Genomic DNA, 26,503 nt, shown 5'->3' with positions numbered 1-26,503 from the left:
GAATGGCAAAGGGTATGAGTAACTGAAGCTAGGGAAGTGGGTGAGGGTTGAGTATTTAAGGAAGCAGTGCTCACATTTACAAGAGATGTATGGCATGTAGAGATTGGGAGGCAGGCATGTGAGAAAGGGCAGTGATTGGTGGGATGAGGACACTAAGGAGTAAATGGGGAAGTGGTAACAGGCAGTGATGGAATGAGTACATTGAAGGACTGCTAATAAGATGGCAGATGTGGAAAATGTTTGGGTCAAGGAGGCATGTGAAGTGAGGGGTCATGGCTAGTGGTTTGGTGAAAAAAGAAGAGTGGGTGACAGTACAGTTGACCAATAAGTTACAATTTTCAATGTGTGTATAGACCTTGGTGAGGTTCCTGAAGACTGAAAGAAACTCTGTACTGTGTAACTGTATTAAGGCATGGAGGAAAAATGTAACGTTCAAATTACAGAGGTATTAGTAAGTTGAGTGTTATTGTTAAGTTGTATGGGAGTGGTAATTGAGAAGGTGGTGTCTTGAACAGATCATCAACTTGAAAGAATGTGGTTTCAGGAATAGAAGCTGAGGATCGGACAGTTTGCTTTGAAGAATTTGTGTGAAAATATTTCAAAAGAAAAACTGGATCTGTACGTGATATTAGGATCTAAAGGAAGTATATGACTGGACTGATACATGTGCTTTGTGGAGGGTGTTCTAAATATATCAAGTGGGAAGAAAGTTTTTAAAAGCAAGGGAAGAACATTTACAGAGAGTAAAGCATGTCTACAAGAAGGTACAGGAGAAGGCAAGTGGTTCCAGGTAAAGGCGGGTCTGTGGTGTGTGATATCATGGCTGTTTAATTGGTTTATGAATGGGGGTTTGGGAATTTACATTAGAAAATGCATGATCACACTATTATTGGGCTTCACAAAGTCTGGTGGTGCTGTGGTGAAAAAAAACATAAAACAGTCATGTTATCAGTAGTTGAGTTCCTTAGTATTCAAAGGGCTACTTTTCAGAACTGTGACAACTGGCTCAATAAAGCAACTCTTGCTCTCCTATTCAATTGTCAATGGTACTGATGGCCTTGATCCACATGATAAAAATTCACCAATTCACATACTACATCCAAACTTCTTTCCATTCATGAAAGACCTGTATGCATTACAAATTATCTTAAATGACAACTCAACTTCTACTTTCCAAATGCCATCCTTGTTGCTCCCTCATGCCATATATTGTGACATCAGTGCTTTATGATTCTTGTCCATTTAGCCTTGTATTACACCGATCCTAACAACTATTTTCAACCTCAATTAACTCCTAAATTATGATATGAAAATTACAAAAAGTTGATTCTAGCCTATAAAAAATTTGGAAGACTTGCCTTTAATAATCAAATAAATGTAAACTTTACCTTGTAATATGTCCAGTCATTAATATGATCATCAAGGAAGCTTCGGTATTTGTTAGCATTGAAGCCTGTCACTAATTCTGATGCCATGTCAACAACACCATGAACTACAGCTCTGCAAATGGAAGAAAAATTTATCAAATCTAAAGGAAACTTTTAACATTCTAAAGATGTAATTGTATACTATATAAACTGGAATGATGTGGTATACAGAGGTTGATGTAATATCAATGGACTGAACCAGGGTATGTGAACCATTCAGTGAAAACCATGGAGGTTTGTGGAGCCTAGTTGTGGAGAGAAAGCTGTGGTTTCAGTCCATTACACATGACAGCAAAACAGATGCCAGCAGATGTAGCCTCTCTTTGTCTGTTCCTGGTGCTACCTCACTAACATGGGAAATAGCAGCCAAGTTTGGAAAAAATCTTACAGTTATCAATGATGCTGTTCCAATTTACACACACACACACACACACACACAAAGAAGTTTCCAATCAATATTTGAGAAATTTTTCATAAATGTTCACCATATCCTATTCAGCTCTCTTAACAGTAGTCTTTATTACCACACCTCTCTCTTCCTGTTTATTACTTAATTGATCAAATCACCTTACACCACAGATCGTCCACAAAAATTTCATTTCCAAAACTCCCATCCTCCCCTGCACATCCTCATCAATAGCCCACTTTTTGCATTCATACAATGTTGGGAACATTGTATCTTCAAACACTCATTTGTGCCCTCTTCTTTTTCTACACATTCTTCAATAATCCCAGAACCTATGTTCCCTAACCCACCGTATGACTCATTTCCACTTCCACAATTCCATTTGCTGTCATATCCACTTCTAGGTATCTAAAACGCTTCGCTTTCTCTAAATTTTCTCCGTTCACACACACAAACTAGCATGTCCCTATACCCTGCTAAACCTAATAACCCTCCTTTTATTCTCATTTACTTCCAACTTTCTCCTTTCTTGAACACTCCCAAACTCACACATGAACTTTGGCAGTTTCTCACTCAAATCTGTAACCAGCACTGTGCTGTCAGCAAACAACTGTTACAGTTTAGAGGCCCCTTCATCCCCTATAAACTGCATACTTGCCCCAATCTCTAAAACTACTGCATTTGCCTCCCTCATCACCCCATCCATAAACAATTCAAACAGCCATAGTGACATCACACAAACCTTCCACAGACCAACTTTCATTCAGAACTGCTCACTTTCTTCCTATTAGTAAACATGCCCTTGACAAAAACATCTTACCTCTTTTAGCAGCTTTCCTGCTACACCATAGTTATCAAAACTTGCCACACGGCATCTTTATTAACCTTATCAAAAGCTTCCTCCAGATCCATAAATGCCGCACAAATGCTTTGGTTTTTCAGATCCTTATATGCCACATACAAATTCTTTTGTTTCTCTAGGCATTTCTCACATATACCTGACCTGCACATCCTCTACTACTTCTGAAACCACACTACTCCTCCCCAGCCTGATGCTCTGTACATGCCTTTACCCTCTAAATTACTACTCTTATACAACTTATAAAGTATTCTCAATAAATTTTTACCACTGTAGTCTGAACACTTACCTTTGTACAATGACACCACACATGCATTATGCTAATGCTTAAGCACCTCACCACTACACATGCACTCTGCTAATGCTTACGCACCTCACCATGAACTACACAGACATTGAAAATTCTAACTACCCAATCAACAACACTGTAAACCTCTTTCTTCAGAAATTCAACTGCAATATAATCCACTGCAGAGTTTACCAATATTTTCTCACTCCAGCTCTCATTTGCTTTCTTTCTTGACCTCTCCACCTTCCTCTTGACCTGTTGCTTTCTACTGTCCATCTTCCAATCATAAATTTTACACTCCTTCCCTGTAAATACTGTCCAAATACCTACCTTTTCTCTTTCATTAGCAACTTTACTTAGTCATCCACCACTCTACCCTTTTCAACCTGCCCAACTACCACCTTATGCATGTCACATGTATCTCTTGGACATGCCAGCACTGCTTCCTCAAATATCTCCTATTCACCAGCTCCTCTAGCTTATTTTTCTATCACATTTTGCCATTCTACACCCAATCTCTCATGGTATCTCTTCAAACTAGTCTCTTTTCTGAGCTTGCTCACTTTCACCACTCTCTTTTGAAGTGTTCCATCTTTTCTGAAAACCTATAAAACTTCATCCTCACCTCCACACTGCAATGATCAGACCTCCCACCAGCTGCTGCTCACAGCACATTCACATCCAAGAGTTTATGGCATTCCTATTAATTAGCATGTAATCTAATAATGTGTGATGAGCATCTTTTCTATTTACATACCTACATCGGTATTTGTCCATTTTTTTTAAACATGGTATTCCCAATCACTAGCACTTTCACAACAAACAACTCCACAACCTGCTAATGATCACTATTTACTTTAGTGAATATCCCATGCACCCAAATTATACCCTCAACATACATTGCTCACCAGTGCATTTAAATAATCCATCATTAACACCCAGTCTCTTGCATCAAAACTGCTGACACTCACTCGCCTGCTCTTAAGACATTTGCCTCTCATGATGCTCATTTAAACACTCCCACGACTCCTGCTTCAGCAGTAGTGGTACTCTTTCCTTAGCTCTTGCCTTCACACCTACCCCTGACTTTACTCCCAAGACATATCAAAACCATCCTTCCCCTTTAACCTTAATCTTTTCATTTTTAAAGCCAAGATATCGCAAGATATTCCTTTCCACAAACGTGCCACTTTATCTCCCCTTTCTTCCCATCTTATATACATCCATACACATTCAGATATCCCAGGCTGAGTCTTAGAAGACCATGAGCACTCTACACTTGGCTCATTCTTCTGTCCATTCATACACATGTATACATATCTGCATGGATCCATAAACAATTTCTTTGCAGCCTGGGCTGTTGAAAACTGATGTACAAATCCCAAGGCATTTTAATGTTTACAAAGCACCTGAACTGAAAATATATAAGCAAATGATGTGGAAATATGATCAAAGCTGCCAGTTGCTTCCTGACACTACTCCACTGTTTACCAAACTAAGTTTTTCAAAATGCCTGAGTGTATACAGGACACTTGCAGTCATTTACTGCAAGGGTCGTTCCATAAACAACACATCAGCAGTAAATGGGTTAATACAATAACAATGCTGAGGTTGTTACTAAAAATAAAAATTCAGGAAAAATTCAGCTTAACACTGTTTTAACTTACCCATCAACTGATTCAAGGGCAGTGTCGAGTATCATGCTGGCATTTACTAGGTCCTCAGTGTCCACTCTTTCCACCAAGAATCCTTTGACACCCATCTTCACCCATGTATCACTTAGAAGTTCCTATTATGAAAGAGACAAATAAATCATATCTGAGCCATTTCATTAAAACCTATCTATATCCCTAAGTAAAGAATACCATGGATTTATTAAGAAAGGAGGTGACTGTGTTGTTGATTGGTTGGTAAGTATATCCAATGTATGCATGGATCATGGTAACGTGCCAGAGGATTCATCGGATGCATGTATAGTCCCATGTATATAGGCATGGGGGATAGAGGCAAGTGTTCAAATCAAAAAGGTATAAGTTAGTTGAGTACACCTGGTAAGTTGTACAGGAGGGTAATGACTGAATGGGTGAAGAAATGTAGAGCAAAAGATTGGGGAGGAACAGTGTGGTTTCAGAAGTGGAAGAGGTTGTGTCGATCAGGTGTTTGCTTTAAAGAATGTGTGTTAGAAATACTAAGAAAAACAGATGGATTTGCACGTGGCACTTAAGGGTCTGGAGAAGGCAAATGATAACGTTGATACAGATGTTTTGTGGTTGGTCTTATGTATGCATGTTGTGGGAGGACAGCTGCTAGAAGCAGAGAGTTTCTATTGGGTGAAGGCTTGTGTACGAGCAGGAAGAGAGTGAATGATTCCAAGTGAAGGATGGACTTCAGCAAGGGTGTGTGATGTCACCAAGGTTTCTCAACTTATTAATGGTTGGGTGGTGAGTGAGGTAAATGCATGAGTCTTGGAGGGAGGGGAAAGTATACACTCTGTGGGGGATTAGAGGGTCCATGAAGTGAGTCAGTTGTTGTTTGCTGGTGATAAGGCACCGGAGGCTAATTTGAGTGAGAAACTGCATAAGTTGGTGACTGAGTTTGGTAGAATATGTGAAAGGGGGAAGTCGAGTGAATATGAATAAAAGCATGGTTATTAGGTTTAGCTGGGTTGAGGGACAGGTTAGTTGGGGTTCGAGTTGCAATGGAAAAAACTGGAAGTGAAGTGTTTTAGATAACAGGGAGTAGAAATGGCAGTGAACGGAACCATGGAAGTGTAAGAGTGTCATAGGGTGGGGGAGGGTGAAAGGGTACTGAGAGCACTGAAGAATGTGTGAAGAGAGAGAACATTGTCTGGGAGAGCAAAAATGGGTGTGTTTGAACAGTTATCACTACAGCATTATATGGCTGTGGGGCATGGGCTATTGGTAATGATGTGCTGAGAAAGGTGGATGTGTGGCAAATGAAATGTTTGTGGACTGTACATGGTTTGAAAGGGTAACAGATTTCCTTGCGATTCACTTTATATTTACCAGGCAATTCAATCATCATAGACCAGACCAAACATCTTTTGTTATGGCACTATAAGTCCTAAAAAATCAAATAAATTGTAACAACATTAGCAAAGCTAAGCTGGGGAAAGAAAACCATAAGAGGTTTATACAAGTGAAAGAGGTTGAAAGGCATGGTGTGAGAGGGCAGAGGCAAAGATTCAGGGTTGATAACGAACAAATGAAAGGCTTAGAGGGGGGAAAAACAACTCAAGATGAAAAGATAGCAAGTAAAATGTACTTCTACATTCCAGTTGAAGATGTCATTCAGCAAGAGGGTATGGATGGTTGGCAAATGCAAGGTATGAAGGCTGACCAGTGTGATCATAATAATGGATAATGTGACATAACTGTTATCAAAAGTAAAATAAGGTGATCATGAAAGAAAATGTACATTGTGCGGGTGTAAGGTGAAAAATGGATTTAACAGTGGTGTGATCAAAACATTTATTCTGAAAACTCTGCACCACTTAGGCATGAATGTCAAGTATCACCTGCTGTTTTAAACTGCAAAGAATTTCATTAAACTGCCAAAGAATTTCATGAAAAGCAAGGACTTACGGTTAGTTTCTTGAGCAGATCTGGGTTGCTGAAGTCTAATTCATCTGAGTTTGGCTTGAAGAAGTCACTCATATTAGGATTCTGATACCAATTGTTACTTGGTACCACATGGGTCTGCACGAAGTCAGTCACAACATGCAGTTCAGCTTTATTTGTGGCCTGTTGTTCAATTATAAAGCATTAGCACAAGACTACTACAGTACATGATTTTATAATGCACAATGACACATAAAAAAAGTATCTTCAGTTTTTCATTTTGCTATGAAAACATTCATTCCATTAATGTTACAAATCTCACAGCTTGCAATTACAGTAAATTCCTAAAATTGGCTATTACCAAATCATTCAGCTTTATAATAAAACTCCCCTCCACACAAACAGATGGGTGGATAGACAAAAGATTTAAGAGGATATGGATGAAGGTGCAAGTCCTTATGCCATGATTGTACATAGAGGGAAAGCTATTCTGTAGCACTAATCACAACAAAATCTTTAGTTACAAAGAACAAGTTGTTTGAGATAAATGTTGCAAAAAGTTATGAGAGATGGAGACTATGTATAATGAATGCCATTACCCCATATATGAGTGAGACAAAGAAATAACAGTTGCATGGGACAAATGAGTGAAACTTGACAGCCATTGGTTAGGAAAAACTGGTTAAGAAACAAAAGTAATATGGCAATACATTATAGAAACCACCAAATTTGAAGATGAGAAATTCTAGGAAAAACTTGTTGAGAAAGAAGTGATTAACCAAACATTATAAAAACCTAACCAAATATGAAGATAAAAATTCCATTTATCTATATCTCTGATGCCCATTCCCACTCGGACATTCCATCAAGGGGGTGGCCATGGCAAAAGAGTCTCCACTTGTCTCTGTCCTTACATACCTCCCTAGTATAAACCATTCCATGCATCCTTGCACCACTTCCCTCCCTCCAGTACTCTTCCACTCTATTTCCCGATGACACAGGTGGTCTTTCTCTCGAACCAACCCCTTTAACTGTACTATCATACACTCTCCTTGAAAACTCCTCGTCTTGCATCCTTTCCACATGCCCAAACCATCTCAAGTTGTTACATTTCACCCATTGCACAACTCAATCCCTGCCTTATCGCATCTCTCATTAAGCCCCCCTCATTTCTTTCTTATTCGATCTAATCATACCATATGCTCCAATCAAGCTGATTTCCACAGCCTGTATTCTTGACCTCTGTGATTCATTCCATGTCCACATTTTGGCTACATAGGACAGACTTGAGAAGCCTATGCTGTCCCTTAATCCTATCTTCACTTCAATACTTACACCTGTACTATTCATTATTCTATTCAGGGAACAAAGACTCTTCTACCCTGTACTGTTCTTTACCTTACCTTACCTTCCAAATCACCAAACTTACTTAAGATAGCTCCTAAATACTTAAATTCTCTCGACTTCCACTTTTTCTCCCCACATACTTATAAAAGTTGGATAAAACTTCTTGTTTCACTCAACAGGATCTTGTAAAATCTATACTCTCACCCTGTCTCCTTTCAAACACCAATGCTTTACTTTTACTCACATTTACCTTCAACTGCCTATGCTTATAACCATCATGAAACATACGGCCTGGCCTTCTGCAACTCCTCTTCCCTCTCAGCAGACAATACAATATCATCTAAAAACAGGTTTGTCAACAGCCATCATACCTCGCTCCTGCCTCATACCCATGTGTATCAAACTTTCACAGAAATCTCCATCCACTCTTACATATACATTAGCAACTCTAGAGAAGGCTTTCATAGCATCAAACAGTTGTCCCCATACCCTATACATCCTTAATTCATCCCATAAAGCATTCAACTCTGTCATATGCTTCCTTCATATCCATGAAAGCTAAATACGGCTTCTTACTTTTTGCTCGATACTTTTCCACAGTAATTTTCACCAAAAAAAACCCCTAACTTTCCTAAAACCCCTTGCTCCTCCATGATTCTGCATTCAGTCACTTTTAGCCTCTATCAATGAACATTCCAGCTTACACTTTTCCGGGTACACTTAACATACTTTATCATATCTTTTTATTATACACAACTGCTGTTTCCTGCATCACCAAGGCAGCAACATGAAACAGATGAAGAATGGCCCATCCACTCATGTACACATATCTATTTATATTCATTATACATAATTGCGTTTCCCGTGTCAGCTAGGCAGCACCAGGAAACAGACGAAGAATGGCCCATCCACTCATATACACAAACACCCCACATACATGCACGTGTACATATTCATACTTGCTTGCCTTCATCCATTCCTGTTGCTACCCTGCCCCACAGGAAACAGCATCGCTGCCCCCTGCTTCAGCGAATTAGCACCAGGAAAACAGACAAAAAAAAGGTCACAATCGTTCACACAGTCTCTAGCTGTCATGTGAAATGCACTGAAACCACAGACTTAACAGACTTTCTTATTAATTACTACATACATCCTTAGCACCTTTTCCTTTGAATAAAGTAAAAATAATAGCCTTCACACAATCTTCAGCCACAGCTTTCAGTTTCCATGCTAAATTATATACGACATGCTCCTCTATTACACTCTCTCCTCTATACTTCAGCAATTCAGCAGTAATCACCATCCACAAGAGCAGCCTCTCCTAAACTTCATCCTCAGTATTGCCCGTTAAACATCCCTTCTTGCTACTGGCTCTCGTACTTATATACTTTTCCTCCCATCTCCATATCCATGCATGTGACAACTGCTGCCTTACCTTCTCTCACATCACTTCTTCAAAATACTCTTTCTGCCTTCCTTTTACTTCTTCTGATTCAGCAACTAACCTTCCTTACTTCACACATTAACATTTCTACTCTTACATCCACCTCTTTTCTTTTTTTACCTCCTTACAGTACAATCTCTTATTTTCCCTCAACTTTTCATTCACCTTTCTTCCAAAATCTTTCCTTACTTTCATCTATCAGCTTCTTAACATTCTCATTAAACATCTTGTGTTCTTCACTCTTCTTCTGCTAAACTTCTAATGGTACACTCCTTTTGAGCTGTCTACCATATGTCTTTTAATTCTCTTCCAAAGCATCTCTAATCTCCTCTGTCCACCATATATTTCCCTTATTTTTCCTATATATCTTAAGACCCTGTATCCAATTACTTGTTGTGCAACCTTTAACAGTCTTTCTCTTAATATCTTTAACACTTCATTCACACAAGACTGCATCCAACATTCACTACACTCCCATCTAAATTTCTGATCATTCTCCTTTCCTACTCCTTGCATTCTTTCCAATTCTTCTCACTTGCCAACACTTTTACCTCTCCATCCTTCCTTGCACTTTACCTCCACTTCTCTCTTATCCTCATCCCAACAAGGACTGCAAAATGGTCAGTCTCCAAAGAATCTTCTCACACCTCTATCACCTAGCACAGCCTCTCTCAACCTTTCACCCAATGTCACAATTTAATTTGTGCCAGTAACACACGCAAATTTACTGTGCACCCTATGCTCATCCACTGAGCAGTCAGGCAAAAGGATTACTGAGGTCACAAAGGGTCTTTGTCAAAACCCAGTCAGTCAATGTATGGGTGAGGCAGAAAGAAAAGACAGCTAACTAGGTTAGAGGAGTGCAACTTGACAACCACTAAAGTGCTGGCTCACAATGCAATGATCAGTAACCCTTCCAATACCCAGGTAGATAGTACTAGTAATATACCTCCTTGGTTGGTGTCTGCCTACCAACTATTACCTAACTTCATAAAAAGTAGTGTCATCATAAATAAAGACTTCTGTTTCAGTTAGAACATTCATTAACAATGTTAGGAAAAGAATGAGCAAAATGAACAATGAAAGAGGAAGAGAAAACTGCAACCTCAGTGGGTTGCAACCGGGCGAGATGGCATAACACGTTAATCATGGCAAACATGTGAAGATGGGAAAGTATAATCAACACCATGACAGAAAATCGTGTGGGGGATACGAAGGATCATACTAATTCCAAAGTAAACATCACGTTTCTCTGCAAAGATTTATAGATTCAATAAAAATCCAATAAACTCGGTTACTATCTGTCTATTATGCACATGTGAACACTTAGGCCCCATGCAAAATCTACTTACCTCAAGAATTTCTTCAACAACTTTTTTGTCATAGACTGAATTAACGTCTTCAAAGTTCTTGGGACTGATGAGACTTTCTAAATAAACAGTTGTCAAGCCAAGTTCCGTAGCAATCTGCACCAAGTCTGAAAAAATAAAATGATGATGAAATATGCATTTTGACATAGCCTGAATTGGCTGAGGTACACAAAATTAAAACTGGTCCAAAGTGTATGTGTGCATGTTTCTAATTAGTTCTGTGTAGAGGAAGAAAAGCTTCCTCTATCAACAATCATTTTTTACTCTTCTCTATTATGTGTGCATTCATTGTCATCAAAGCTTATTCCATTCATACACAAATCTGATGCTACAAAAATATTTACATCTTGTCTGAGAGGTTTCTTACATAATTTCTTATGACCTGTGCCTAAATCTTTGAGTCTTTTTAAAACTGCTTCAATTTTGTGTTCACAAACTTGTTTCAAAACTTGAAGGATGTGATCAAGTCTTCCCCTTTTACTTATCTTTTCTATGTTAGGTATATATATGGCCTTACACTGGAAGTTAACTCTATCATTTGAAGTACTACTTTTGCCGAGTTCCTCTAGACCTCAACGAGATCTGTGAGTTTGGTCTTGAGGCTAAAAACAGGATGTGAATGTTTATTCAACATGTATTTACATGCAATTTTGATATTAACCAAATGATAACATGCATGGCATTCTGGCAATGACTTGGATACTAGTTAACCCCAAATATGTTTCTCAAATACTCCTAAAAGTTTCTTCCAGCGAGAATCTAGATAAATTTTCAATACATCCCATTTTCATTACTTTGAACTTGCCTGGAATGAATTTCATTAATTGTGTAATTACCCAACTGTACTGAACAGGTATGGAGATTTGTGGGACCCCATCTCTTGGACATTCTTATAAAACTTCAATTTAAGTATGCTGTCTGTGTACGTAAATTGGCTTAACTAGATGAACTCATCAAGTCCCTTTGTCAAAATACAATCCTTATGATTCCTTAATTCTTGAAACACACACACACAACTTCTATCTTCTGTACTTATTCCCACATCTACAAGGTAGCGACAAGAACAAAGAGAGACATCATTTACCTACATTCACTTTCTAGCTGTTAATATGTACCGGACCAAACCCACAACCACACCTCACAGACTTTTCTGTGGTTTCCCCTGGCTGTTTCATATGCCCTAGCTCAGTCCAATGACAGCATGTTGCCCCCTGTACAACATATTGCTTCATCCCATGCTTGCCTTTCACTCTCCTGTGTGTTCAGGCTCCATGTACTCAAACCGTGATTCACTCCATCCTTCCATCTCCAATTTGATCTTCCCCTTTTCTTTGTCCACCTCCAATTCAGACAAATTCATCTCTTTGTCAACCTGTACAACATACTGCTTCATCCCATGCTTGCCTTTCACCCCCCTGTGTGTTCAGGCCCCGAGTACTTAAAATTCTTATCACTTCATCCTTCCATCTTAAATTTGGTCTCCCCTTTTTTGTCCACCTCCACTTCTGACAAATATATCCTCTTTGTCAACCTCTCCTCACTAATTCTTTCCACATGTCCTACCCATTTCAGCACACACTTTTCAGCTCTCTCAACCATATTCCTTCATATTACCACATATCTCTTAAACATTTGATACTTCCTCAATAAAACTACTTCCCATCCTGTCCTTAAGAATTCAATTTCCTATACAACCACCTTTTTCTTCACATCCTCATTTATACATCAATGGGACTATTCTAACTCCATACATACCCATTTTCACTTTCCGAGATAATGACCTCTTTCTACACATTCCTCAATGCTCCTAGAACCTTCAACCCCTCACCCACCTTATGACTGCTTCCATAATTCCATTCACTGCCATGTCCACCCCCAAGCATTTAAAACAACTTCAAATTCTGAATCAATGTCAAATTCTAAACTATCCTGTCTTGTGCACAAATAAACCTAATAACCTTGCTTTTCTCCATGTTTAATCTCACCATCCTCCTACCCCATATTATCCTAAACTGTAATTTCTTGCTTGAATCAGCCATCAGTGCCGTCATCAGCAAACTACAGTTGACTCACTTCCCAGGTCTCCTCACCACCAAAAGACTGCATACTCACCTGTCACTCAAAGACCTTTGCATTTATTTCCCTACTCATCCCATACATAAATTATACAACCATGGAATATAACATTCAAGGCTTCAGACGCACTTTCACCAAGAACCACTCACCTTCATCTCTACCTACTAGCACTCATGCCTTACAATTTTTGCAAATACTTTTCACTATTTCTACTTCCAAATCATATATTCCTAAAACCTTCTGCAAGACATCTGTCAACCTAAAGCTTTCTCCAGATCCATAAATGCAAAGAGTGTATGGCGTGTGTACAAATGGGAAGAGAGGAGAGTGAATGGTTCTGAGTGATGGTCTAAGTGGTGTTTTGTCTGCAACATGGGTGTGTGATATCACCATGGTTGTTTAATTTGTTCATGGATGGTGTGATAAGGGAGGTAAATGCAAAAGTCTTGGAGAGAGAGGTGAGTATGCAGTCTGTGGGGGATGAGAAACCCTAGGAAGTGAGTCAGTTGTTGTTGGCTGATGACACAGCACTTGTGGCTGACTCCAGTGAGAAACTGCAGAAGGTGGTGACCGAGTTTGGAAGTGTGTGCAAAAGAAGAAAGTTGAGAGAATGCAAAATAAAAGTGAAGTTGTTATTAGGTCCAGAAGGATTGAGGGACGAGTTAGTTGGGAGGTAAGTTTGAATGGAGAAAAACTGGAGGAAGTGAAGTGCTTTAGATATCTATCTGGAAGTGGACATGGCAGCGAATGGCACCATGGTTACGGAAGCAAGTCAAAGGGTGGTGGAGGGGGTAAAGTTCTGGGAACACTGACAAATGTGTGGAGAGAACATCATCAGGGAGGTCAAAATTAGATATGTTTGCAGGAATAGTAGTCCCAACAATATTAGAAGGTTTAGAGGCATGGGTTATAGATAAGGCTGTGCAGAGGAGGGTACATGTGTTGGAAATTAAATGGTTGAGGACAATATGTGGTGTCTGGGGGTTTGACAAGTAAGTAATGAAAGGGAAAGAGAGATGAGTGGAAATAAAAAGAGTGGTTGAGAGAGTAAGAAGGGTGTGCTGAAATGGTTTGGACATATGGAGAGAATTAGTGAGGAAAGCCTGACAAAGATGGTATGTGTTTCATAAGTGGAGGGAACAAGGAGAACCAGGAGACAAATTAGAAATGGAAGGATGACATGAAAAAGATTTTGAACAGGCAGGAAGGATAAAAAGAGCATGGAATAGAGTAAATTGGAACAATGTTGTATAATGTGGTCAACATGCCGTTAATGAGCTCAACCAGGGTATCTGAAGCGTCTGGGTTGGGTATCCAGCCTCCAACTTCCGCCCCCTTGAGTTCCCTTTTGTGATACGCAGGGAATAAAATCAAATTCATTCTTCTCTATCTCAGGGATATACACATACATTTCTTTCCTTCACTTTCTAATGAAACTTGGTCTCCTTTTCCCAAGTTAGCATGGTAGTGCCACGAACAAAGAAAGGCTACATCCACTCACATCCATTCTCTTGCTATCATGCATAATGCACCGAAACCACACACTTATGCAAGTGAATACAACCCAGCCTATGCAAAATAATCATTTTCTAACAGCACTGTGGGGAAAATAAACACCTTAGTTGGCTGTGAACAACCTGCCCATTACAAGATTCGAACCCAAATGGACCTGCACCTGCCAACACCATGCAAGTCAAAAAACTTCAAAATATTTAGCTTTCATGACTGTCTTAAGATTACATACATATTTCCATGACATGACAATCATGTGCAAATTAACACACTAACCATCTAAAAATTCTTATTTTTGCAAAGTATGCCAAAAGAATTAAATGTACGACCAAATCTCAACAGAAATAATTTTGTACGCATATAAAATTTCCAAATATATACAAATAACGATTAACTCACATCATGACTCAACTTACCACTAGGAGTTGCAACACCAGATGAATCTACATCGACAGGGCTGTTCAAGTCATACTGAATCATAGGAGATTCCTGCACCCAATCAAGGGTTTCTGGTACACAACGTGGAGCCTGGACAATGATCACGATAGCTAAAACCAGCATTGTCAACCATCCCAACCTGACAAAAGAATAAAGATAGCTTAATTACTGGTATTTTATGTGCATTTGATGTACCACCTATCAAATCATATGAGAAAAATCTTGCTTATCAACATGAAAGCATTAAACTTACCAGAAAATAACAAAGAGTGCCCAACGAAGACGAACCCAAAATGGGTCACTGCTGTACTTCATAAGTTCTTCTTTAGTAAGTCCACTGAAAGCCTGGACCTCAAGCATGTCAATCTTAGCGTCTCCATTTGGTGGGTCACTGCCTGGAGTAAACTTAACCTGCAGATAAAGATATATTTAGAATGAGAATTCATTTAACTGACAACATTACCTACAAATACAGAACTCATAAAAAAATGGGCGAGTATCCACCTAAGATTTGCCTCAAATTGAGGTCACCTTCTAAGAGGCTGTTCCACTGTCAATGGAGAGAATGAAGTACTACCTTGGTGAAGACATTCCCCACTGTAAAGAACCATTCTTACTTTGCTTCTCAGTGAAGCTCTTAAATTACTACTTCCCCCAAAAAAGGGGTCTGGGGGTTCCATAATCTACAAACTAAAATGGATTTGTAATATAATTACAAGCTATCTTCTTTAAACCCCTAGCATAACAGACTACTTCTCACCAATTATGCTATGCCCTGTTCACTACGAGAGATAAGCAAAATAAAATAAATACTTTGTTGCTGTTTTCCGCGTCAGCGAGGTAGTGCAAGGAAACAGACAAAAGAATGGCCCAACCCACCCACATACACATGTATATACATACACGTCCACACAAGCACATATACATACCTACACATCTCAACGTATACATATATATATAAACAATCATATACGTATATACACATTGGAAAGGATCACAATTTTGCGCATGATCAAGATATTCCTATGAGTATAGGAATATTTACACATGTACATAATTCATACTGTCTGCCTTTATTCATTCCTGTCGCCACCCAGCCACACACGAAATAACAACCCCCTCCCCCCGCATGTGTGTGAGGTAGTGCTAGGAAAAGACAACAAAGGCCACATTCGTTCCACACTCAGTCTCTAGCTGTCATGTACAATGCACCAAAACCACACCTCCCTTTCCACATCCAGGCCCCACAGAACTTTCCATGGTTTACCCCAGATGCTTCACATGCCCTGGTTCAATCCACTGACAGTACATCGACCCCGGTATACTACATCATTCCAATTCACTCTATTCCTTGCAAGCCTTTCACCCTTCTGCATGTTCAGGCCCCGATCACTCAAAATCTTTTCCACTCCATCTTTCCACCTCCAATTTGGTCTCCCACTTCTCGTTCACTCCATCTCTGACACATACATCCTCTTTGTCAATTTTTCCTCACTCATTCTCTCCATGTGACCAAACCATTTCAAAACACCCTTTTCTGCTCTCTCAACCACACTCTTTCTTACCACACATCTCTCTTACCCTTTCATTACTTACTTGATCAAACCACCTCACACCACATATTGTCCTCAAATATCTCATTTCCAGCACATCCACCCTCCTCTGCACAACTCTATCCATAGCCCATGCCTCACAACCACATAACATTGTTGGAACCACTACTCCTTCTAACATACCCAGTTTTGCTTTCCAAGATAACGTTCTTGACTTCCACACATTTTTTGACACTCCCAGAACTTTCACCCCCTCCACCACCCTGCGATTAACCTCCGCTTCCATGGTTCCATCAGCTGCCAAATCCACTACCAGATATCTAAAACACTTTACTTTCTCCAGCTTTTCTCCATTCAAACTTACCTCCCAAGTGACTTGTCCCTCACCCCTACTGTACCTAATAACCTTGCTCTTATTCACATTTACTCTCAGCTTTCTGATATATGGTACACGAGATAAATACATGAAAGAATACTGCACAGGAAATTCATACTCCACAAGTGTATCAGTAGCAGTATCAAGAGTGATCAAAAGTATGAGGATACGTGAGCAAATAGCATCATATACCCTGCCAACAGTTTGGAAATGTACAATGGTGTGTCCTGGCACATTTCAACCAATTTCAAAGCAAGCTTGACTGTTTTCAACAAGGTATAACATCTGCCTGTAAAATGCTTGGGGTCAGATTAAGTGCTGAAAAGTGATTGACGTAACCACAACAAAATACACGGCAAGATAAAACAGTATTTCCAACATTTGAAAACAGTTGTTTAACCAATATGGTACCAACGGATTTCCTACGATCTCTGCAAGAAATAAAACCGAGTTCTTTTACCCCACAAAATCCCTGCCCACTTTACGAAAATCTTTACGCCAGAAACTGGAATTTTTCAATAATTCTAAAATTTTGCTGAATCCAAGTTTCTGTAGAAATTTCAATAGTTAACTTAACCTGACCACTGGGTTTTTGGGCTGTGGATAACCATAATAAAAAATAATAAAAAAAAAAGGAATCATATATTTCTTGAAAGTCTAGCTTATGTTTCACACTTGTTCCAAGAAACTTGTGTTCCATAATGCACCTACACTGCTTTGAGGATAAAAAACCTGTGCAGAATGAATTAGGGCATCATATATTTCAGATATCATAGTGACTATACATATACATCTTTATTTTCTTGAAAGGTCGAGCGAGTATCTAATGGGTTTACCTAACATAAATCTCTTACCCTAATCCCATTAACTAATCCCATAACCTTATTATCCCCATTTTGATTTTTTTTTATAAAAGAGGTACCGATATATTTTTTTTTACCCTCTAAACGACCGGTATAATACTTTTATCACTTAGTTTCACTCCCTACTTTGCGTGGGACGTCATATTCTGGGTGCATAAGCTACATATTAAGTCCCACGCTCTATCGACCCTACAGCGTGTGGAATCCACTGGTATCTCACTTTCCTCTGTATCTACCATCCTGAAACCACACCTCCTCTTTCTAAAATACCCTAGTTTTAAAATGGTATATTTCCTACCAATGTATCTCTATATTTCAATGTATAGTCTTACCTCAGGGCAATCGTTGGTCAGTGGAACCTTGGTACCATCCTCTTGCGGGGCCATTTCGGTGTTTGCCGCCCCGTTCTTCTCCTCAGTCATGATTCTGGCTGCTGGCGACCGTCACGAGGTTAAAAATAATCTTATTTACTGGATGAACTCGTAGGGCTTCGTGCCAAACACCTACTCGATGACGTTCTCTCCGGTTCTGTCGTCATAGGATGAAGGGGACCCTGCGCGCACCCTGGCACTGGCAGGCCGCACCCGCTGTTCCAATTGCCACACATACACCTAAAGAATATTTTCTACTACATAGATATTTGAGCTTGAAATGAGAAGAAGGTAAAAATCTATTACAAATTCATTCAATTTATATCAATATTTATTTTAGGGGAATAAATTTTTATAGAGTAGTATTTCTTAATGAATATGATTGCAATATGTGAACACTCTGGGGTGGAAATGTAACAGCCATTATATGACAGAGAGCTATGATGGATTCTTGTAATCGAGAAATAAATCATCACTCTCTATAGAATATTTACCATATGTCCTACAGAATAATCGTCACTAAAAAGATTCATAATATAAATACATCATAATCATTTGGCTTTACTTTGATATCTATATACTTAATGATTAGAGCCCCACAATCCCTTCACAGCTCAGTTGCACTTGGGCAAATCCCACGAAAAAGGAATGTCCTCGAGCTGGCGCCATTTCAATGATTTAAGATCTGAAACCATTAGTACCTCAGGATAAGTCTATTGATTTTATAGAAAATGAAAAGAGGAGATAAGTTTGTAAAATCTAAAGTGCCACCTTGAAGCCAAGTCAAGGGAGACCGAACATATGTGCTGATGGGCGAGTGAGTGAGCATTGCATCACAGTCGAAGAAAATTTCAGAGGTATCTTCTCTCCTCATTTACCCCTGTAGGATAAAAAAAAAAAATCGTAGTTGATATTGGGAAATAGGGATATCCTGAAAAAGCATCCCTCTCCTACGTTTTTCTTAGCCTTAATGGTTAGGTTGGATTATATTGATTATGTTAGATCAACTTCGGGTAGGTGTATTATCCTTTCTCCTTGTCACCTCCACTTCCAGCTTGTACACCATCATAGTCATCCATTACTCACTCTTGCTCCCCACTTTTCCAAATTATTTCAACAAAGCCTCTTGATTTCTCTCATTCATACTCTTTTTCCTGCCAGTGGATGCTATACCATTCCCTTGCCCTCCCATTTCTTATTCGATCACCCCTCCTCACACGACATATTGACCTCATATATATTTTTTTTTTTTTTTTGCTTTGTCGCTGTCTCCCGCGTTTGCGAGGTAGCGCAAGGAAACAGACGAAAGAAATGGGCCAACCCACCCCCATACACATGCCTTGATTCAATCCACCGACAGCACGTCAACCCCGGTATACCACATCGCTCCAATTCACTCTATTCTTTGCCCTCCTTTCACCCTCCTGCATGTTCAGGCCCCGATCACACAAAATCTTTTTCACTCCATCTTTCCACCTCCAATTTGGTCTCCCTCTTCTCCTTGCTCCCTCCACCTCCGACACATATATCCTCTTGGTCAATCTTTCCTCACTCATTCTCTCCATGTGACCAAACCATTTCAAAACACCCTCTTCTGCTCTCTCAACCACGCTCTTTTTATTTCCACACATCTCTCTTACCCTTACGTTACTTACTCGATCAAACCACCTCACCACATATTGTCCTCAAACATCTCATTTCCAGCACATCCATCCTCCTGCGCACAACTCTATCCATAGTCCACGCCTCGCAACCATACAACATTGTTGGAACCACTATTCCTTCAAACATACCCATTTTTGCTTTCCGAGATAATGTTCTCGACTTCCACACATTCTTCAAGGCTCCCAGAATTTTCGCCCCCTCCCCCACCCTATGATCCACTTCCGCTTCCATGGTTCCATCCGCTGCCAGATCCACTCCCAGATATCTAAAACACTTCACTTCCTCCAGTTTTTCTCCATTCACACTCACCTCCCAATTAAATTGACCCTCAACCCTACTGTACCTAATAACCTTGCTCTTATTCACATTTACTCTTAACTTTCTTCTTTCACACACTTTACCAAACTCAGTCACCAGCTTCTGCAGTTTCTCACATGAATCAGCCACCAGCGCTGTATCATCAGCGAACAGCAACTGCCTCACTTCCAAGCTCTCTGATTCCCAACAGACTTCATACTTGCCCCTCTTTCCAAAACTCTTGCATTCACCTCCCTAACAACCCCATCCATAAACAAATTAAACAACCATGGAGACATCACACACCCCTGCCGCAAACCTACATTCACTGAGAACCAATCACTTTCCTCTCTTCCTACACGTAAACATGCCTTACATCCTCGATAAAAACTTTTCACTGCTTCTAACAACTTGCCTCCCACACCATATATTCTTAATACCTTCCACAGAGCATCTCTATCAACTCTTATCATATGCCTTCTCCAGATCCATAAATGCTACATACAAATCCATTTGCTTTTCTAAGTATTTCTCACATACATTCTTCAAAGCAAACACCTGATCCACACATCCTCTACCACTTTTGAAACCACACTGCTCTTCCCCAATCTGATGCTCTGTACATATCATTTCCACCCTCTTTCGTACTTTGATTTACCTAAGGCCCGCGTCTCACATCCATACAACACCGTCGGGACCACTGTACCATCAAACTCACCCGTAGCCTATCTTTGCCTTTGCAGAGTGGTATACTTCAGCTCCCATGGTTCCATATACCGCCATATCCACTCCTATAGTTCCAGTTATGTAAAATACCCAACTTCGTCGAGGTTCCCTCCATTCAAACTCACTCCGTCCAATATGTTTCTCTCCACTGCCAGACATAACTTTACTTTTATTCACATTAACTATCAACTTTCTCCTTTCTTTCCCAAACACAGAAATCAGCTTCTGCAGTCTCTCACTCGAACTTGCCACCAGGTTAGAGCTGCGAACATCACTTGGCTCCTCTCCTTATTCTCTCCATCCCCAACACACTGCAGAACCGCCCATCCCTCCAAGAACCTTGCATTCACCTCCCTCACCACCCCATCCATAAACAGCCATCGCCCAAACACGCCCTTGCCCGAGTCCCACATACATCTGGATTCACTCACCCATTTTTTTTTTTTTTTCATGATCTGAGGTCTCGTTCAGATGCCTCATTAAAGGTGGTACGCAATGTTGCGACAGAAAAGCAATAAGGTAAGGTTTTTCGAAGCTACACTGCGAGTGAAAAGTCACCATTTGGCGAAGATATATGACTGGGAGTTCAATCTTCCCAATGAACTTATTTTTCCTAGTCAGTTTACATTACCCTACCCTCCCGGAAGTAACGCAGTCCTGGGCCGCCAGGGCCTTTTATAGAGGCCCTGGGTAACACTAGGGCTCTTTCAGAGAAGCTAGTCCTGGGGCAAATATGATATGGGTAATAACAAGTATTATATCGACGGTGTGAATGTAGTGGCAAGAATACGGAGTCAGACAGGGAGGAATGCTGTCACCTCTTTCATTCAGTATATATATATATATATATATATATATATATATATATATATATATATATATATATATATATATATATATATATATATTATCCCTGGGGATAGGGGAGAAAGAATACTTCCCACGTATTCCCTGCGTGTCGTAGAAGGCGACTAAAAGGTGAGGGAGCGTGGGGCTGGAAATCCTCCCCTCTTGTTTTTTTTTTTTTTAATTTTCCAAAAGAAGGAACAGAGAAGGGGGCCAGGTGAGGATATTCCCTCAGAGGCCCAGTCCTCTGTTCTTAACGCTACCTTGCTAATGCGGGAAATGGCGAATAGTTTGAAAGAAATATATATATATATATATATATATATATATATATATATATATATATATATATATATATATATATATATATATATATATCCGAGAAAGGGGATAAAGAGACACCATCAGCATATGCTGATGACGTAGCCATCATTATTTTTCATATACAGTGAAGGCTCCAGTCACGGACAAAAGTCCACCTCAAGGCCGGGCCTTTTTGCAATATACAGAGGTTAATAAAAGGGGAAAAAAACAAAGGAAAATATTTAAAAAGTTTGGAGGAAGTGAAAAAAAAAAACTTAAAATATGCCAGGCCATAGTTATTGAGAAATACATGAGAGGGTAGAGAATTCCAAAGCTTCGAAGTGTGGGGAAGCATTTATCAAATCGGCCCACCCTTGAGTTACCAACTGCCGCACAGTAATCTCGTGACACAGCAGCTTGCCGAGTATTGCGTAGTCTAGCTAGTGGTGGGGGTACACGAACAGCCAGGTCTCGAGAGCAAAAACCAGAGAAATACTTATAGAAGAGGGAAAGTCAACCATCAATACGGCGCAGGACAAGTGGGTTAAGTTTTGAAGTTAAGCTTGGAGAAGTGATAAGACAAAACGCTTTCTACTCATCTCCGTCAAATCAGGATGCAGAGCTAGAACAATCTCGGATGTGAGCGCAGTACTCCATACAAGGACGGATCAATCCTTTGTATAAACGGAGCAACTGGTAAGAGTAAAGAAAATTCCACATCTAAACGGGACTCCCAAATTCTTAAGAGGCAGACTCACCTGTTTCTGCAATATGGAGTTTCTAAGACAGAGATGTTACAGTAATACCAGGTTTGTTAACTGAGTTAAGAAGTGGAATTACAAAACCGTGGAAAGAGAGATAAAAGTTGTGAGGAATTTTCTTAGAGAGGTGCGCAGAAACTACGTCTTGGGGACATTAAACTTATCTAGATATCGTCTACTCCACTGAGATATTATGTCCACGTCTGAGTTTATTGAAGCTGTGTTAAGACGAGATGTAGATCGAGTGAGAGAAGAAGCAGAAAGAATTGAGGGATGTTGAGGAGTGCAGTGTTGAGTCATCAGCGTATGAATGGATTTTCTTATTCATGGAAGAGAGGAAATCGTGGACAAAAAGGAGAAAAAGGTGCAGGAGACAAGATAGAACCTTGAGGGACACACCAGTATTGATGGAGAAAGGAGGATGACTGATCCATCTTCCTCTCTGGAGATAGATCGGCCAGAGAGGAAGCTAGATATGAGGTAAAGTGAGGGAGGGAAGCCATACTAGAGGAGCTTAGGATGAGACTCCGATGCCACACCCTGTCCAAAGCTTTAGATATATCTAAGGCAACTACACAGGACTCCCCAGAAACTTTCAGGGATGATGACCTGACATTAGCAAGATGGAAAAGAATATCACCAATGGATCTCGCCTTACGGAAGCCATACCGGTGATCAGAGAGAAAACTGTCATATTCAAGATGTCTGAGGCTAAGGGAGTTGAAGGGATTCAAAGACTTTGGAAACTGTACACGTCAAAGCAATGGGACGGTAGTTACAAGGGTTTAGAACGGTCACTCTTCTTAGGGATGGAATGCATCAATGCATGCTTTCAAGAAGAAGGAAAAGTTTTGGATTTTAAAGAGAAACGGAACAGACGAGCAAGTACAGATGCAAGTTCAGATGCATATTCTTTCAGTACACGGGGATGGATGCCATCAGGACCATAAGCCTTGCTTGTGTCCAGAGAGAGAAGCGCTTTTCGGATATTCCAAAAAGAGATCACAGGAGGGGGCATAGGATTAGTAGGAGGAGCATCAGGGGGTGAAGGAATGTTGACTCTACCTCGTACGAAGAAGAGTTAAAAGGGAGAAATGAGAACTAGAGTTGCTTTGTCTACGAGAGAGACAGCTATGGTACCGTCAGAACGGAAAGGTGAAGGGAAGGTAGAGTGACAGAAGGTGTTAGCGATGTTCTTAGCTAAAGATCAGAAGATCTATTAGTGGATGACGAGGAGAAGTTATCACACTTTGCCTCACGGATAACCTACTTACACTGATTACGGGGCAGTGATAAAAGCGGAATGAGAGTCGGAGGAAGGAGAATTTTTTTCCGCGTCCGATATGCCTGATCCCTTGCCTGAATGGCCGCAGAACAGGAATGGTTGAACTAAGGATTGGAAGAAGAGGTCGTCTTGGAGGAAGAAGGGATAGATGTATACACTCCCGCAACAATAACCTCTGTTACGCGTTTGGCGGAGACAAAAGCATCACCACATAAAAGACAGTAATTTACACGAAGAGTCAGAAAAGAATTTTCTTGAGTTATTTCAGTCAGGTTTGATCAAGTGTCAATATGTACTTTTAGAAGAGGCTGCTGGAGGGGGCAGGTGCAGTTTAAATAGATACATTTGTGAGAGTTTGGTCAGATGAACCAATTTGGGTCGAGATTGTGTAGCTACAGCGCGAAGGATTAGAGGTGGAAAAACAGATCCAGAATATCAGGAGTGTAGTCACAGCGGTCAGGTATAACGGAGGTGAGAGATCATGATAATCGAAAACGAGAACGTGAGGAGTTTTAATCCACCCACCATCCGCATGGGAGGAATTCAACCATTCCCTATGGTAAATGTTGAAATCCCCGAGGTAGAAGAGGATCTCGGCTTGTGGGTGAAAGGATGTCATGGCCTCATGCCACGGGTTTAGATGGATATGAAGATAGATATGAAGAAGATAGATATGAAGACAGATATGAAGAAGAAAAAAAAGTTGAATTAGTAGAACGGTAGGTGAAAGAAAGGAAATTAGTGGGGCGGGAGGTGAAAGAAAGAAAAAGCGTGGTAGCTGGGAGACAGACCTTGAGCCACATAACATCAAAGTTTGGGGACTCTGGGTCCTCGAGACGTGCAACAGGTGTGTTGATGTTGGTATAAAAACAAACACCACCTTTGAACCGGAGTCGCGAATGGAGGTTATAGTTGGATACGAGAAAGGGGCTAGTGAGAACATCATTAGACAACTGTGTCTCAGAGAGAAGTAAGATATCAGGTGAGGTACTAAACAGATGGTGGTCAACAGAAGAGGTTCCGAGCGAGGCCACGAATGTTGGTATAGGGAATAGGAAAAGAGTCAGGCTTGTCGGAGAGGGAAAGGTCGTGAGAGGGGCCGGTATTACTACTGTCTGAACTTTTCCTCTTATCGGCAGTAGAGTCAGGCGGGGATTAGCACCCCATGATGATGGAGACTTAAGGAGCCATCATGATCTTATCTAAAAAAAAAAGAAAAAAAAAACGACCGTGCAGACAGATCACACGAGAACTTATCTGGAAAGAGAATGAGGCTTGAGTAGGTGTATGACGCCTGTAAGAAGATGGCAGGACTAGCCCGGTAGGCCCGCTTTGATTATACAGAAAGTAAGACCAGCAGTCCAGACATGGAGGGTGTAAGATGGTTCCGGGCACAACTTTATCGCTCCTCAGTCAGGACGGTAGTACAACCCTGGGCGGCTGTTGCCAACAACCTACTACCTACCGGATTACTCCAAGGGTAAGGGACGGGATGATCCTGGAGTTAGCTGGGGGTATTGGGGGGGGCCAATACATCATCACCTGAGCCCTCCCTCTCACTGGCAAGAGAGTCACACATGAAAGTGTGGTCATAGCGTATACCTTCAACTTTCACGGGTCTTGGTAGGAGCCATTCCTTCAATACCTGAGCCCAGCCCTCAACCAAGAGCTGAGTCACTATTCTCCAACTCTTCCTCAAGCGCTCGCTCATAGTTTCCCCAGGAGAGGCCCGTATTTACACTTCCTAGAGTCGGTACCAGTGTCGCCTGCCGTCCCCGAAACTACAGGGGTAAGACAACACTTGTTGCAGTTGTACAAGTACTGGTGTCAGGTGTTGGACAGTGACGGTATATACTAGTCCCAAGTTGTCGACAATGGGACTTATAAACGAATATGAAATAAAAAGGTTCTCAGAAAATTAACGTGGAAATATTAACATGATAATGATAATAATAATGATAATAATAATAATAATAATGATAATAATAATAATAATAATAATAATGATAAGCTTAATTATTGGTATTATTAGCTATACTACTACTACTACTACTACTACTAGTAATAATAATAATGATAATAATAATATTAATGATAATAATAATAATAACAATAATAATAATAATGCCTGCCTCTGTGAAGGCAGGTGCTGGCAGGAAGTGCGCGTTAGGTTCTCAGTAACCGCAAGAGGAAGTGTGAAAAGATCTGTCATCAACACCGAGGAATATAACCTGGGCAGAATATGTGCCAAAGACAACTGGAAGGTGGCATAGAGGAGGCACAGGGAACGGATCACGGAGGTTGTTATACACAGTTTAGCTGTGTGGGTGGCAGGCAAGAAACATTACATAATATATTGTGATGGAGAGTCCATATACCCTCCTGCATAAATAGCATTATGGGAAGGAGTGGAGAGAGAGAGAGAGAGACAGGACAAGCAGGACGTGGGAGGGACGGCTAGGGCAACAGCACTGGGGAGGACACGGGAGGCGGCAGATTAGATTGCACCTCACCGAAGGTCAGAGTTAGGCCAAGTCTCGTGTCCACGGGGGATACTGGCTGAGTGAAATGTTAACAAGTGGGTGGGTGACTTGTTCTCGCAGGCGGTGTCGCAATTACGCCTGAGACACAGAGGGAGGTGTGTGGGATGGTGCAGCAGTGTTTGAGGCAGATTGGGAGAGGATTTAGTTAAAATGAGCGTAAACCCA

General features: G+C 40.5%; 1 protein-coding gene across 1 annotated transcript in view; it reads right to left on the bottom strand.

Moving 5' to 3' along the window:
- CD98hc (CD98 heavy chain) overlaps positions 1-26,503 on the bottom strand; it is a 49,598-nt gene that overhangs the window by 9,590 nt on the left and 13,505 nt on the right. The window contains exons 2-8 of the mRNA XM_071662526.1: positions 17,874-18,152; positions 15,003-15,160; positions 14,728-14,888; positions 10,706-10,830; positions 6,587-6,745; positions 4,649-4,770; positions 1,389-1,500 (exon numbers count right to left, since the gene is read on the bottom strand). Of these exons, the coding sequence (XP_071518627.1) occupies positions 1,389-1,500; positions 4,649-4,770; positions 6,587-6,745; positions 10,706-10,830; positions 14,728-14,888; positions 15,003-15,160; positions 17,874-17,963 (927 nt within the window). The 5' untranslated portion in view covers positions 17,964-18,152. The remainder of the gene's footprint in view (positions 1-1,388; positions 1,501-4,648; positions 4,771-6,586; positions 6,746-10,705; positions 10,831-14,727; positions 14,889-15,002; positions 15,161-17,873; positions 18,153-26,503) is intronic.

This window comes from Panulirus ornatus, chromosome 6 (genome assembly GCF_036320965.1).
Source record: "Panulirus ornatus isolate Po-2019 chromosome 6, ASM3632096v1, whole genome shotgun sequence".
NCBI classification, from domain to species: domain Eukaryota; kingdom Metazoa; phylum Arthropoda; class Malacostraca; order Decapoda; family Palinuridae; genus Panulirus; species Panulirus ornatus.
The sequence above is the reverse complement of the archived record's forward strand: the minus strand, read 5'-3'. Positions and strand labels throughout refer to the sequence as shown.